Here is a 15,963-nt window from a genome sequence, read left to right as displayed (position 1 = left end):
GGGGCTGGGCTGGCCCTGCTGCTGCGGATTTATTAAAACAAAACAAAAGCTGAGCCGGGCAGGATCGAGCATCATGAGAGCACCCTGGGCCCCCGCATGCCACTTTCAGCCCTGGGCCGAGCCCACCCTTGGTTGGTGTGGGTGCACTCCGTGGGCCCCTCGGGGTGCGGGATGCTGGGGAAAGCTCTCTCCATTGGGAAACGGAGGCGTGCAGCACCCCGTGTGCCTGGCAGAGACGCTGAGGAGCGCACAGGGTCCCAGCGGGTTGATGCCAGGTGGCTGCAGGCCAGGCTGGAAGAGCCCATGGCTCCCATCGCCACGCCGTGCTTCCACCACGATATTGCTGCTTCTGGGGAGCAGCTCCATGCTTGGTGAAGCAAGCTCTATGGGGTGGCTCGGGCCCATAGCGCCCTGACTCCAAGGCAGTGGGCTCAGCAGGTGGCCTGGCAGCTCTGTGAGCGTGGCCAGACATGGCTGCCCCAGACGTGGGCAGCAGGACAGCGGCTGGCTTAGGACGGGTCACGTGGCGGATCCTTACATAAGACCCTGATAAACAACACGTGTTACCAGTTTCCGCTAAGATTGCAAAACGTCAGTGCCGGGGGCAGAGGGCTGCTCCCACCCCAGGGGCTGCAGACCAGCCTGCTGTGGGGCGACTGTGGGGAAGGGGCTTTCCAGCCTGCTGCTGCCTCAGCAGAAACGGCTTGGGGCTCCTCTCGGGGTGTTGCCCCTTCCTCTCCAACTCCAGCCTGCACTGGGAGGTCGGAACCAAAGCAGCCCTGCCAGGTTGGACGTGTATCAGGCTGCTGGGGGCCCTGAGCCCCTAGGGGTAACCCTGCAGTCCGTGCAGAGGACTCCAGGCATGTCCTCTGCCTGGCTGTCAGCTGGGTGCTCTCAGGGGTATGGCCCAGGTGGCAACAGCCTCTTGGAGACCATGGTCCACAGGGCCCAGGCAGGGTCACAGCTGCTTTACCAGCCCTGAAGACAGAAAGCAGGAGAGCTACAAGGCTGCATTTTCCTCTCCTGAGGTCCCTGGGGGAAGAGCTGACCCAATGCAGGCTCCCAGGGCCCCCAAGCCCACCAGCCCCAAGGCACCAAGTGAGCTGTGAGCTCCCCGTGCCATACTTCCGCAGGCTGCCAGGCACTCTGCCTTGCCTAGACACAGAGCTTTTCCTTGTGTTTATTGGGGTGTTGCCGGTTGCTGAAGGGCATGGGGCAAAGGGCATGAAGCCATGGGGTGACACAGCCAGGCTGGAGGAACAGGGGAGGCCAGGGTGTGCTCCCAGCACTGCAGAGCAGCAGCAGGCTCTGGCCAAGCCCCAGCTCGTCCCTATGTGGTTGTGTCCACAGGCAGCTGCACGAGGTGAGAGATCAGCGCTGGGCACATCCTGGAAACACTGCTTCCATCTACAGCTCTGTTTCTGGAAGGGAAGGAGAGGTGCTGAGGAGTTGGGGCAGAGCCCAGTGCCAGGGTTGGGACTCACCTCTGCCTCCCCAGGCACCAATGACAAACGGTGGAGTCACCTTTGAGAACAGCCATGTTGTCTCCATCCCAGGACGCCCCATCCCAGACCCTCATCCCGGTACAGACACCGCTAAGCCCAGCCGGACCCACATAGAGGCCAAACAGGGCAGAGGCTGCGCTGGGTGACGCTCTGCCATCTCCCAGCCCCACACCAGGGCACCGAGGGACTCCTGCCCCGTGCTGTGGCAGCACTGCAAGGCAGGGTTGCGGCAGCGTGGAGCCGTGCTCACCGTCAAGGATGTGGAAATCATCCGCAGAGTCGCAGAACCCTGTGAGAGAAAGGGCCTGGGACGGTCAGCTGCCCTGTGCGGGGGTTCCCAAACCCACGTGGATGTCCCTCTCCCCTCTGCCCTGCTGGTACCAGACCCCAACCAGCGCTGGCCCCCTTCAGCTGCCCCCGCTCCTGGCAGCTGCGTGGCACCCACCATACGTGGGGAAGTAGTAGCTCACATCCTCACTCAGGTCCACGGCCCTGGCGCGCTGCTCAAACCTGTCCACTATGGCGTCGCTGAGCTGGCTGCTGCGGCCTGCGGGGAAACCCACCATCACAGCCCTGCTGCCGGCCCCGCGCCCCATAGCAGGCCCGGTGTGGGGCACGGCGTGGGGCACAGGCATCCACTGCCCTATGCCAACCCACCATAGAGCTTGACAGAGAGGCCTTGGCTGTCCTGGTAGTAGATGATGGCATAGCTGCGGGGGTCCGCCTCTCCCACCACCACCTCCATCTTGCTGTCATAGCCACGGCCTGCGGGGGACACTGGGGCAGGTGTGGCCCAGCTGGGCACCGTCCCGGGGCCTCGCGTCAGCACCAGAGGGCACGAGGGGTGTGATGGGCACCAAGGGCGCACACATCTCCATGGCCTTGCCGATGGCGGCACTTGGCACAGGGACACAATTGGACGGCAGAGGTGGCACAGTGGGAAGCACTGGGGGAAACCACTTGCGCCAAAGCCCCGTGGGAGCAGGAGGGGCCACTCCATGGCGCCCACCCAGCCCCATGCTCACCTCTCACGGAAAAGCGCCCGTGGGCTCCTGCAGGGACGTAACGCTGCCTGATCTCCCAGCACTGCCCATCTCTGTGCAGGGAGAGAAGCACAGTGCAGGGCAGGCTGCACTTGGCCCCCAGCTTTGCCCTTCCAGCTTCTACATGGGATGTGTTTTCTCAGGAGATTTCCTCCACTGGGCACCAATGTAAGGGAAGCCCAGTAACTGCTGAGCACCACGTGTCAGCCACCCCTATCCCTCCTTGCAGCTCCTACCCCTGACACCCCACACAGCTGTGTCACCCACGGCCACCCACAGACAGCCAGACATCAGCTGTGCTGCTGTTGTGGGAGCCCTTGGGAAGCGATCCCTGAGCAAGCAGCTGTGGAGCAGCCACACACCTGCTTCGTGCCCCAGACTCCCCAGGCTGCCTGTCCCATATCCCACCTGGGCACCCTAACTCCACCCTGTGATGGCAGCCCTGTGGCTTGCAGGGTGTCGGGTTCACCACAATCAAGACTGCTAGTACAAAACATCCCAGAGATCCCCTCGCACTGCTCCAGGGCAGCTCTTCCCCCTTGCAGCCCACAGCCAGGTGCTGGCCTGCTCCAGCCCATCTGCAGCATCCCATCCCATCAGCAGCCAGCATCACTCACAGCTTCCTGAAGATGCTGATGGCCAGGCTCTGCCCATCCGGGACAGCCACTGTCATTGCTGTGGCCTCCAGTCGGTGGCTGTTCTCTGCCAGGTAGCTGCAGCGGGATGCCATGCCGACCAGGAACCACCTCCCCACCAGCTGCACAGCACCAGGTGGGCACTGGTCATCGAGGCCCGGGCCCTGGGGTTACCCCTGCCCAAGGTTGCTGCCACTTCGTTGTGCTGAGCACCCACTCCCACATTTCGTGCTCTCCCCGCTTGCTCGGCACTGTTGCCTGCAGCCTGGCCCCGTGCTTGGAGTGCTGCTCACTGTGGACCCTCATTCAGGAGCAGCAGCACAATGGGGTGCCCAGGACGTCGCCCCACAACACACACACCAACTGCATGCAGCACTGAGTATGTGGCAGACAAGCATCCCACAGACTGCTCCCACCCCATAGCTCCGGTTGGGACCCTGCAGCCCAGCCCCATGCTCCCCATGAGCCCCCAGACCCCCATGGGGCAGCTCCACAAGCACCCGGAGGCCTGATGGCAGTGCCTGGAGCAGAGCTGTGTGGGCAGCACGCCGGGACATGCTGCGGGGCCAGGCGTGGGCTGGGGGTGTGCTATGGGGCCGGATCGGAAAGGGGAGCAGCAGGGGCCACACCGCAGCCCCGGCGCTGCTCCCAGTGCCCCTACCCGCGGGGGACGCCTGGCCTCACCTCACCGAGGCCGAGGTTCCCCTCGGTCACCACTTTCTCAAGAGGGCTGCGGGGAGGGGGCGGCCGCTGTCCCCGTCCCTGCAGCGCGGCGAGGAGCAGGGAAAGGAGCAGGAGGGAGCGCGGGGCGGCCATGGCGCAGCGGAGCCCCGTGCCGGGAAGCGGCGCGGCCGGGCACAGCCGGGCGGGCACGGGGTCACGGCACAGGGGTCAGGGGCACGGAGCCGGGGGCCGGGCTGGGGCTGCGCGGGCCTCCACTGAGAGCAGCCGGGGCGGGGTGGTGGCGGTGGGGGCTCTCAGGGCCCCGCGGCGCGGCGGGCAGCTCTGACAGCACCACGCCCGCCGGCCGCGAGCTCACTGCCTGGGAGACCCGGAGCCACGAAGCGGCGGGCGGAGCCCGAACACCGGGGGCGCGGTCCGACCGCACGGGGCGGGGAGACCGAGAGCGATGGCGCTGCTCGCTGTGTCCGGGGCGGCGAGCGTCGCCGCGGGCGGAAAGGCAAAACCACCGAGAGGGCGGCCTAGAGCGGCCCGTGGAGCCGGAGCGGAAGTGCGGGGCGGGGAGGCCGGAAGTGTGGGGCAGGGAGGCGGGCGCAGGGCGAGCGCCGTCTCCGGGCCGGGCCCGAGCTGAGCGCCGCTCGCTCGCGGTGCGGCGGCAGGATGACACGATGGCCGCGGGCGGCCCCCTGCTCCCGGACAGCGTGCTCTTCGAGATCTTCCTGTACCTGGACCACGCCGACGTGCTCGCGGTGGGCCTCGTGTGCCGGCAGTGGCGCGCCGTGGCCCGCGACGAGTTCCTGTGGAAGGAGCTCTTCTACCGCTACTACCGCGTGTCCCGGGACGTGCCCCGGCACCCAGGTGCGCCGCTCGGGGCTCCGCGGGCGGGCGGGCGCGGCCGGGCCGTGATGTGCCCGAAAGGGGCTCGGGAGCCGCCCCGCGCCCTGCGGAGGGCCGTCAGAAGGCCCGGGCGCTTCGGCTCTCCCTGCCGGCCCTGCGGTGAGTCACGGCGTGCCGTGGCGATCGCTGCTGGCTTTTCCTGATCGCGGCCTTCCGGCTCCGCTCCGGGCTCTGTCCCTTTCTCATCTGCCCTAGGAAGGGCTGCGGGCGCGCGTTAGTAGCTCAGGCTATTTCCATAAGGTGTGGGCAGCGGCTGCAGCCTGACTGGCAGAGGAGAGCCTTGCAATGGATGAATGTGCAGCAGCCTAATTGTACAGAGGGCAAATGCTAACGCGGCGCCTGACCCACTTTGCTGGGGCATGTCAGACTTGATCTTAGCACCTGCAATAGGGAAATGACCCATTAACAGCGTTGGCTGGCTGTCCTGCACGGCCCTCCCTGAGGAGAGCTGTCAGCAGCCTCTGTGAGGGCAGCCCATGGTGCACTGCTGCTCTCTTGCTGAGGAATGGGCATGCAAAGCCTTGTCTAGAGGGGTAACCCAGTGCTGTGCCCTGAGCCGTTCTGGGAACAGGGCCCCTTGTCACCAGGGGTGTCTCTGAGAGGCAGAAATGTGGTGGCCCAGGAGGGCTGTGCTCAGTTCTGTCCCCAGGTTGTGCGTGGTGCTCCCAGCGTCGGCTGTGGCACAGAACCGAGTTCCTGCTCGCTAGCTGTGATCTGTGATGGCTACAGGAGGATGGGAAGAAGCAAGGAGAATCAAGCAGTGGGAAACCCTCTGCAGCAGGAAACATTAGCACACAAGGGCTTCGAGAAAGGAGATGTGGATGTGACAGCACAGGCTGCTTGGTTTCACTTGCACAGTCTGTAGAGCTCCTTTAGATTAAAGATGCTATCACTGAGTTTTGTTTGAGACACATTGGGCAGGCTCAGTCACTTCATGTCTCCTCAATGTAAGCTGGCATGTAAGCTGGCAGCCCTGTTCTTCAGACCATGGGGATGCCAGGGTAGCTCAGTAACAGATGTGGCTCTTCCCGGGCTGCAGGGATTGTCCCCCTTGGTGATGGCAGGTGGGCCTTCCTGGGAGCTGGGGAGTGCCCTGCCAGCCCTGAACAGCACTGTCTGAGCATTCAGGGGGCTGTAAGGGGAAGCATTGGAAGTGTTTGGCAGATGGAAACCAAGGACTTGGAGGGGGGGTGCCAAAGCAGTCTGCCCACTGAGCAATGCTGGGATTCCCTGGCAGCAAGCTGTGCCCTGCCCCAGGGGAGGGTGCCTCCCAGGCTGCAGCGAGTTCCAGAAAACTTCTGTCCTGCTCAGTGTAACTAGGAAAGTTGGCCGTTATCCATACAGATGTCTAATCCTCTTTACTTTCTTGGGACTTGCTGCCACAACTCTATAGGCACTTTGTTAGAAATCCTTTTTATTTATCTCTTTACTGGCAGTCGGTGTAACCTCGCAGTGTGCTCCAGGCTTTCCTCCTTGCACGGCTCCTTTTTGCCTTGATGCCTTGCATCCAGCTCCAGCTCTTCTCTTCAGCTTCCCCTCTTTCTTGACTGATGCAGGTGCTTTGTCCTGATCTCAGTACCCCTTCTGGAACCTTCTTAGTTCTGTGTCAGACAAGACAGAGTGGAGCCCAGTACCCCGAGGAGCAGCTTCTCTTTCATTACAAGGCAGATGTGCTTGCAGTGTGCTGGAGCACGTCTGCAGTTCTGACTTCTGGTTTGTCCTGAGCAAAGTTTTTGTTAGAGAGCTAATAGCTGTTAGGTGTTTCTTATCGTGGCTGCAGTGCCTTAGAAAGTAGTGATGTGGTGAGAAGTTGTGTTCCTTGGAAGAAAAGATATTTTTTGTGTGCATGTAGGAGTGGGAAAACTACTGAGAAAAATGTAAAGTCCTGCGAACACAGGTGAAGCTGCAGAAATTGTGGCCACAGCAGAGCTCCTGCAAGCACTGTGCATTACGAGAGCCTGATTCTGTGCTGCAGTGTTCACCTCAGGGCTGTCACTTCCCTCCCGTGTGCACTCTTGTCATGCGACCCTGCTTGTGTTCCAGCTGCCGTCTCCTGGTACGATGAGTTCCAGAGGCTCTACGACACCATCCCTTGCATTGAAGTGCAGGCCCTGAAGGAGCACAACGACCAGGTTTTGCACCTCAGCTTCTCTCACTCCGGCTGTTTGTTTGCATCGTGCTCCAAAGACTGTACAGTTAAGGTAAGGTGGTGGTGCTCCCTGCACAGAGCTTTCAGTTTTGGTTTTGTCGGGCTCGTCTGTGAGAGCAGCATTCAGGAAACCTGTGGAGAGGTGAGGCTTGACCGGGTGACTGGGCTTTTCATCTGTAGCTGCTGAGTTGTTCTCAGAGCCACAAAAACGAATGGCTTTTTGCCACCTTGAGAGCAGCACATTCCAGCTTCAGCCCATCTGAAGGTGGTAGAGATGCCTACCTGGCTCTGGCTGCTTCCAGGTGCAAGCCAGTCCCTCATTATGACTAACAGTGATAATGACCTGCTGCAGAAGCTGTCTTGCATGAGTGGTTGTCTTGGGAGAAATCTCTGTCAACATGCTTAAAAATCCAGCTGCATTGCTAACTTTTGCTGCCTGGCTGATGGAGAAGTTTGGAGAAATGCAGTGTTCAGCTGCTCTCCAGAGCTGCGGCTGTTCCCTGTCAGTGGGGTTGGCAGGGAATTTGGGCCTTGAAGGTGTTTAAATAAGGCTTTCAGTAACTTTTTTTTCCTTTGACTGGTGAGTGCTGACAGGACAGGTGAAGCAGGACAGCCTTTGGGCTTCTTGCAGCTTCCTAACTGTTTGTCCATCTGCCTGTAGATCTGGAGCAATGAACTGGACATCTCCCTGCAGCACAGCTCCAACATGAGGCCGTACAACTGGAGCTACACACAGTTCTCCCAGTTCAACTCCGATGACTCCCTCCTTCTGGTATCAGGTGTCTTTGTGGGGCCTCACAACTCCTCATCAGGAGAGATTGCCGTAATCAGCATGGGTAAATTATGCCTTTGCCTTCACCGAGCCTTCCCGAGAGGTGTAAAGTGATGGGAAATGGGGTTCTCTTCTGCCCCTCGCCTTTTGCATGCTGTGGGCTTGACCTCTGCTTGTCCTTCTTTCCACCACCTGCACGAAGGGGTCCTGGTTGTGGTTTGTTTGGGCAGGCCTTCTGGATATCCTCAGGGATAACGCATGTCGTCACCTGAAAGTGCAGTGTGCCATGGGTGTTCTCATTTCTTGTCTCTAAGTGAGAGTCTGGGCAAGGTGTGAGGTGCCCGTGTCCCCAGCTGTCCTGAAGCCACCATTTCTGCCTCAAGCAGAGTTGGTTCTGCCCTGAGGTCTCACGTGCCTTTGAGATGCAGTCACCCTGAAACCTGCTGTGAAAGCTGCGCTGTCTCTTGCCACCTCTGTGCCACGACCAAGAGGTGCTGCTAAATGCTTTCCTGCTTGGAATGGTTCCCATGGGGTGGGAGGCTGGGATTGTGTGAAGATCTGTGTGTGTTTGACTTGTTCTTGTCCTTGGGGCAGCTGCTTTGGGCCATGCTTGGAGGAAGGCTGTGTAGCTAGGCTGCACTCTGGTCTGGTTCTATCTGGCCGCCCTTGTGTTTTGCTTTCCCTCTGCGTGTACTTCACACAGATCTCTGTAACAGGGAGAAATGATCTGTGTCTGCAGCCGTGCCTTGGGGCTGCTCTGTGGTTGGGCAGCGTCTGCTCAGCTTGCAGTGATGTTCAGTGCCTCCCCTGCCGTGGGCTGAGACCCGACTGCGTTTCCCATTCCTTCTGCAGTGGTTTCTCCAGATCCCCTGTCTGGAGCCATCGTCTCACGTTCCTGGTTCCCTTCTCTTCCAGAGAACTTCACGTTGCTTTCCAGGGTGAGGAATAAACCTTATGATGTGTTTGGCTGTTGGCTGAATGAAACCAACTTGATATCTGGCAATCTGCATCGGATTGGGCGTATAACCTCCTGTTCTGTGCTGTGGCTGAACAACGCTTTCCAGGTGAGGTGCCTCTGTTCCAGCTCCTCAGGCAGTGCAGCTTCCTGCTGGTTCCTGTGGGAGGAAAAGCTGCGGGGGAGATGTGAGAGGGAAGCAGTGGCTCAGACCCTTGTCTGCCCTGTTTATCTCCTCTGACTCACCTTCTGGATATTGAGCTTGAGGCAACCCTGGCATGGAGTTTCCCATCCTTGGTGTTGTGGGACTCATTGCAATAGCCTTATTCTACCCTTTGCTTCCATTATTTCCTGCCTTATTAATTGGGATGAGGAGTTGGGTGCAGAGTTGTGGAGCGAGTGTTGCTGAACAGGAGGGCAGATGAACCACAGCAGGGTTACGGAGGCTTGGTGTGAGGCTGGGTGGGATGGCTGCAGCCTGGCAGGTGTTGAGCAGTGGCCATTGTCCCACTTGGCAGCTCGTTGTGATGTTCCTGGAGGTGGCTGGGAGGCTGGCTCTGTCCTGCCTGCCACTGCTGAGATGTGTGGGCCAGATGCTGTCTGCTGCGCTGTGACGAGACCTACAGATGGAGCGTGTGCTGGCCTCAGCCTGTGTGCTGCTCGTTTGTTCTCTGCTGCTTGTGCTTCTCAGACACGTTGCTCTTCCATGTCTTGCCTCTGTCCTGTTGTCACAGCTGCACATCCTGGTGTTTTGTGTCTTTGACTCAAAGCTTTGATGCTGGCTCTAGATGGAATTCCCTGTGGTGGCAGGGACCTTTCCAACAATCACATCTCTGTGTTGCACCTGATGCTGCAGCATTAACTCGTGCATCTCCAGGAGGCATGGAAGGACCTTGACTGCTTTGTCAGAAATGTTGAAGTGTGGCTGCGGACAGCCAAAGCAGTTAGGTGGGGAGAGACTTGCAGCTTGTTTCTGGGAGCTGACAATCCAGCTGATTCTGCTGAGGGGCACATGCAAGCTCCAGGAGCACGTTTCCCTTTGCTTCACGTAGGCTGGAGGAATGGTGCTTTGCACTTCACCTGTTTATCACACAGCCTGTTCCTGAAATTCTCAGCAGTGCCAGCTGATGACCTCAGGCAGGGAGGTGGGAGCAAGGCTGCCTGGCCTCTGTGTTCCCAGCTCAGATGTTTTCCTGCAAAAGCCTGGCCCTGGCTTTTTGTCTCATCTCACCCACCTCCAGGATGGGAAGGAGCGTAACAGAGCTGGCTGGCATCTCAGGCAAGTCCTGATGGTAATGCTTAGAGATGCCCGTAGAGCAGTGCTGGGAGGTCAGCGTGTGACCGCAGCCTGCAGGGTGGGCTCAGGCTGTGGGCAGTGGCTGTGCGGAGGCTGTAGGACCAGCGCCGTGCTGAGGGGATTCCCGCTTACTTCTCTTTTCTGCTCCCAGGGCATAGAGTCTGAGAATGTGAACGTAGTGAAGAGACTGTTCAAAATCCAGAATCTGAATGCCAGCACCATCCGGACCGTGATGGTGGCTGACTGCAGCCGGTACGATTCCCCAGACCTGCTCCTGGACTACGAGGAGCAGCTGGCTGCCTCTTCCTCCTCCACCTGCCCGGTCTTTGATCTCGGCAGCGACAGCGAAGAAGAGGAGTCCAAGCCCAGGCAGACTCCAGAGCCAGCAGTACAGGAATTGCCGGATGATGGGGGTGTGCCAGCGGAGGATGAGCTGCAGCAGTTCTTTGATGATATCATGGGGGGCTGCGTGCGGCCTGCCATGACTGAAGCTGAGCTGGAGAACAAAGTGGCTGAGCTGTTCATACGCAACAGAACTAAACCGCCTGAGGTGAACCTGCTTCCCACGGACAGCAACAGCAAGACAAAATACTTAATTTTCACCACAGGGTGCCTCACCTACTCTCCGCACCAGATAGGTAAGGCTGTGGTTGAGCTCCAGGGCACATCGGCCTTCTTAGGGGTGCGGGCTGCAGCTGCAGTCTGGATGTTAATCTGGAAAAGACCCGTGTTGTTTGCTGCTTGTTTGTGGCCAGTTGCAGTTTTGCTCGGGCCGGGTTCTCTGTACAGGTTTTGAGACTCCTCCACTTTCTGGAGGTGGTTTGCCCCAGGCACTTGCCTCGTGGTTTTATTGCTGCCAGGCTTGACGCTTGGCCACATGTCACGGCAAGGGCTAAGCGGGAGACCAAGAGTGAGCTCCTGACTTAACATCAGCCATGAGACATGCACAAATGAGAGGCTAGGAGGGGCAGAGGTTGCCCTGACAAGGGCTTGTGGGAGAGCCAGGTGTGCGGTGTGGAGAGGGTGTCAGGACGAGGCACGTCTGAGCTGCTTGGAGTTTGTGATTGTGTTGCTTGTGCAGCGCCCCATCCCTGTGGGACGGAGCCCCCGTGCCACCCAGCCTGGTGGGATGTGGGTCCTTAGAGCTGAACAGCTGGCCTGGCGCGGGAGGAGATTGGCTGGCAAGCTGCTGGTGACAGCTTGCTGGTTCTTAGTTGGGTACGAGGGGTTGTAACTGCAGCATAGGCCAAGCATGGGCACTGCTGGGGGTCTCTGTCTGGCTTAGAACTTCACCAGTTCATTCCGGGCACACCTGGTGAGGAGCTGGAACTAGATGAGACTGAAGGTATAGGAAATCAATGCAGTGATGAGCAGAGGTAGATAGTCTGGCTGCTTCTCCAAAAACTCCTGAAAGTAGCCTACATGTTGAGTGGGAAGGACCAGACATGGGTAAAAATGTGAGGAGGAACAGAGCTGCGTCCAGGTGAGAAGACTTCTGTAAAGCCAGACAACTTCTGTTCCTTTTGGTACATCCTCTTTCCTGCTGCAGCCTCTTCTCACTTTCCTGGCCTGCACCACTGCAGTAAGGCAGGGAAGGGCTGTTTCCAGCTGTGCCTGGAGAAGAGCCACTCTGTACACCAAAGATAGGAGCGCAGCCTGGGCTGCACAGAACTGTGACACGGTGCTCTTGTTCTCAGCTGCCAGCGGGAGCTGCGTGGCTGAGGTGTCTCAGCTCCTTGCCCAGCCCTGAGCTGCTGCCAAATGCTTCGCTGGCCCATAGTGCGTGAACTGAGTCAGTCTCTGTGTGGTGGCTGCCTGTCCCTGGGAGCTGGTGCTGCTGGGTGTCTCTTGGAAGCTGCTGGGAGCCGTGCTCCTGGTGCAGCAGGGCCTGCTTATGAGCATCACAGCTTTGTTGCCGATTTGTTGCCAGAAGTGCAAGCACTTCTGCAGGAATTCCCTTGGAGCTCCTCTTTCCCCTGGTGCTACCTGAGGGAGGAAGAATCTGCTGGGGAGCAGCAAGTTGGGTAGGAAGCGAAGGGCCTGGGTTTCTCAGCTCAGCTGCAGAGATGTACAGGCCTTGGGCTGCAGGCACGGTGTGGGGGAGTCCTGGCCTTCCTCTGTGAGAGGTAGCTATGTCAAGGGTGGCATTAAAGCTCCCTTGGGCAGGGGGCAGGATCTTCCCATTTGGACATATGGAGGGTGCTGAGTACATGTGTGCCCAAGAACTGCTGAGGCCTACAGGTCCCTCCGGGAGGCCATCACAGGGGGCTGTGTTTGAGACCTCTGTCTGGAGCTTTGGGGGGAGAGAGCTTGACCCACAGCATGCAGTTTGGAAACTGTAAACCACTGAGTCTGGTCCTGGTCTCAGCCCTTGTGCCTGGAGCTTCCTGGGCTGACCCACGGCTGTGCATCACAGCAGCTGGAGGAAACACCATGTGGTGTGTGCCTGCTGAGCTCCCTGAGTCTGAGGGCTGCAGGAGGTGGGCCCAGCCCTGGGGCTCCACAGGAAGAGCCTTTCTGCAAGCAGAGAGCCTCTGTGGCCAGCACAGCTTCCTTGTGCTGCAGAGGCATGTAGCCAGGTGAGGCTGTAGCGGGTGGGTTGGCAGCTGGGCGCTAGGCTTCTTAGCACTAGGGCTCAGTGTGCCAGTGTGTCGCTTATAGGCACTGTTCCAGCCCAAGCTACTGCTAGTGGGAGCCTGGAAGCAGCTGGCAGGGATAGGAGCTCTGTGCCAGCCCTTCCCTCAGCCCCTGGCTGGAAACAATCCAGTCATCCTTTCTTAGCAGTGCTGAGGGAAGTCCCTTCTTGAAGCCAATGGGCTTCCATCAGCCCTGCTGGTCTGTGGCAGAAGCCCAGGCTGGTATGATCCTCCTTTCTGTTCCCAAGGGATTAAAAGGATCCTGCCCCATCAGATGACGACTGCTGGGCCAGTGCTTGGGGAGGAGAGGCGTTCGGATGAGTTCTTTGACTCGCTGGATCACGTCATTGACATCCACGGGCACATCATTGGCATGGGTCTCTCCCCTGACCACCGGTGAGTGACGGGGTGGGGGAGGAAGCCGCCTGCTGCTCTGCTGGCCTGGGCACCAGAGGGTTTGGGTTATAGCTGTGTGGGGGCTTTGGAGTGAATGGGAGGAGAAATGGCATTCTGCCCCAAGGGCAAACCTCTGTGCGTCAGGCTGGGGGAGGCACTGCATTAGGGCACGTGGCTGCCACTTACTGACTGCACAACGTGGTAAAACGAAGCAGTTGGGCCACCTCAGTCAAATGCCCTTTGGCTGGTTAACCACATGGACCCATTTGCATACCTGCATGTGGCTGTCACAACAGTGGTCACTTGTCTTTCCTTGAGTGCTAGCAGTAAACTTCACCTTCTGGAAAGCGCAGTCACCTGTGGCCCTGCTGCCTTTATCCAGAGCTGGGGGCAGTTTCAGACCTGTGCTGCTGGCAGAAGGAGGGCCCTGTGTTGGCCTGGGACGGGGATCCTGTCCTGGCCACCTCAGACACTTGCATCCCATGCTGATGAAAGGTGAACATCTGAGCATCTCTCCCAGTCCTGTCAGGAAACCTTTCCTCCCTCTGTGTCTCTGAGCCCAGTTCAGCTTGGAGTCATGGCAGAGTGAAGGAGCTTCCTGCAGCACTGCATTTCATTCCTGAGGCAGTGGGATAGGCTGCTGTCTTTAGTACTGATTTTAATGAGACAAAAGAGGCTCAACCCGGTCTGTAGCTCTCCAACTCTAACCCCTTCCTTTAAAGGGAGGCAGGGAGCAGCTCAGCACTGTGCTGTTTCTGCCCGTGTTTCAGAGCTGCAGGCCTGCTAAGGACCAGGGTAACTGCGCGGTCCCTGCCCTGCCTGTCTGTGCGAGGGGAGAGGATTTATGGTGTGGCTCTGAGTGTGGGGTAACCCTCTGCTCCCCTCCCCAAGATACCTGTACGTGAACAGCCGTGCCTGGCCTCGGGACTGCGTCATCTCCGACCCCATGCAGCCGCCTCCTATTGCTGAGGAGATCGATCTGCACGTGTTTGACTTGAAGACAATGAAAGAAGTGAAACGAGCCCTGCGTGCGCATCGGGCCTACACCCCCAACGAGGAGTGCTTCTTCATCTTCCTGGATGTCAGCAGGGACTTCGTGGCAAGGTGTGTGGCACTGGGGGTGGGCAGGATCCTGCCCCAGGTACGGGATGGCCTTGGGTGTTGCGCTGGGGGCTGGTGTGCTGCAGGCAGGGCTGGTCTGGGAGCTGGAGGCTGATGTGAGCAGAGCGGGAAGAGAGGCTTGTGAGGAGCAGTCAGAGGGTGCTGCTGGAGGATGTCTGCTTTGGTCCTGAAATCAGCAAGGAAAGAGGAAATGCGGGGCTGTGGCGTGTTTGTCAGTGGGTGGCAGGTGCCCCTCCTGAGGGCTGCATGCAGCAGGTGTAAGAGGGCAGGTTGGGATGGCTGGAGCAGCCTCACTACAGCCCAGAACAGAGCTGGCTTGCTGCAGGTGCCACAGTGTGAGTGTGGCTGCAGGCCCAGGCACACAGCCCTTGTGCTCGTGCTGCTCTGAAGGGCTTTAATCGCTGCTGCTGTGAGACCTCATTTCAGGCTCCACTTCTGGAAACACACCTGTGTCTGTGGCAGGGCCTGGGTCACAAAGGGGATCTGCCCCCCTAGGGCGAGTGCCCGTGGGTGACAGCAGTGCAGACGAAGGCTGGGGCCTCTGGCTGGGCCAGGGCGCTCAGTGTGGCAGGCAGAGCCTGCCTGTCCTCACCGCTGTCTGTCTGCTGCAGCGGGGCAGAAGATCGCCACGGCTACATCTGGGACCGGCACTACAACATCTGCCTGGCCAAGCTGCAGCACGACAACGTGGTCAACTCGGTGGCCTTCAGCCCAGTGGAGCAGGAGCTGCTCCTGACAGCCAGCGATGACACAACCATCAAGGTGTGGCGATCCCCTCGCACCGTGCGAATCCAGCAGGCCAGGAAGCCCAGGCCCAGGAAGCTGCTCTTTTCCTGGCTCATGAACCAGAAAAGCTGAACCCAGGTACACTGCTCCTGCGGCTTCTTCACTGCAGCCACCTCTGGAGCTTGCAGAGCTTTGAGCCCTGCACAACGGAGACGAGCTCTGGGCGCACCAATCCCGTCAGCTGAGGTAGGAGGGACCCAGCAGTGGTAATGGCTTCCTCCTCGGGGCGTCTGCTTCAAAGACAGAACGTAAGGGCTGAGGACCTGTGCCTGGGTCCGGTGGGCAGCAGCCTGAGCTGGTCACTGCAGGGCAGCCTCCCCACAGCTTATCACACGCTGCTACTTGGTCACGGCTCTCTCTGGGTGAGCTTTGGTCTCAGAACAGACTGAGGCACGTCTCTAGGGTTTGTACTGTGTGGGCCTGGGACGTGACTGACTTTGCTGACAGCTACCGGCTACAGAGCACCTGCAGAAGCAGTGGTACAGTGCTGTGCTGCCCTACTGCGGGGACTCTTTTAATATAGTAGTTTTATTATTGTTTGTTTGTCCCAACCTCTGTGGGCAACTTTTCTGGATGCTGGGTGTGCCCAGTGCTGCCCCACACAGTGTTTGGGCCACGAAGGGAGGGCAGGAAGGATCAGAGGGCTGAAAAGGTGGTGGGGGAGGCAGTGCTGGGATGGAGCTGGAGGGGCAGGGCTGCCCAGCCATTGGTTTCTCTTACAACTAAGTCCTGATACCATCAGTTTACAAATCTGAGAGTGGGGAGGGCTGGGGGTAACACGAATCTAGCTTTGCCCTGGTCTTCCTCTGTTCTGTAGCACCTAAATAAAGCATGGCATTGGTAACATATTTATTCCAGGGGATCTGCTGTCCCTACCAAGGGATAAGCTGTGATGACGGGTTCCACGGTCAGCTCCCTCCTATGCTACTCAAATTGTGGCACTTTAGGTTCTCTTGGTATGTTCTCTGTGAGCAGGTGAACAGGTGGAGGTGCAGCCTTCCTGCCTGAAGGAACGAGTGTGAATAAGCCTCCTTCCACGTGGGCTGACTCACCTTGGGGTTGGTGATCAGCTCCCTCTGATGGGGGAAG

The 15,963-nt window shown here is 59.0% G+C and overlaps 2 protein-coding genes across 2 annotated transcripts; one reads left to right on the top strand and one right to left on the bottom strand.

The window, feature by feature from the left end:
- Window positions 1-1,407: 1,407 nt before the first annotated feature.
- C8G (complement C8 gamma chain) lies at window positions 1,408-3,999 on the bottom strand (the record flags this gene model as incomplete). Its single annotated transcript, XM_079544675.1, has 7 exons — window positions 1,408-1,421; window positions 1,756-1,794; window positions 1,951-2,052; window positions 2,163-2,270; window positions 2,531-2,601; window positions 3,166-3,305; window positions 3,868-3,999. The coding sequence occupies 7 exons, from the start codon at window positions 3,997-3,999 to the stop codon at window positions 1,408-1,410; spliced, it is 606 nt and encodes a 201-aa protein (XP_079400801.1).
- Window positions 4,000-4,532: 533 nt separating this feature from the next.
- On the top strand, window positions 4,533-14,946 carry FBXW5 (F-box and WD repeat domain containing 5; the record flags this gene model as incomplete). Its single annotated transcript, XM_079544539.1, has 8 exons — window positions 4,533-4,722; window positions 6,805-6,962; window positions 7,572-7,746; window positions 8,598-8,746; window positions 10,086-10,572; window positions 12,819-12,966; window positions 13,858-14,070; window positions 14,700-14,946. The coding sequence occupies 8 exons, from the start codon at window positions 4,533-4,535 to the stop codon at window positions 14,944-14,946; spliced, it is 1,767 nt and encodes a 588-aa protein (XP_079400665.1).
- Window positions 14,947-15,963: the final 1,017 nt, after the last annotated feature.

This window comes from Tetrao urogallus (assembly GCF_951394365.1).
Source record: "Tetrao urogallus genome assembly, chromosome: 19".
NCBI lineage: Eukaryota > Metazoa > Chordata > Aves > Galliformes > Phasianidae > Tetrao > Tetrao urogallus.
The sequence above is the reverse complement of the archived record's forward strand: the minus strand, read 5'-3'. Positions and strand labels throughout refer to the sequence as shown.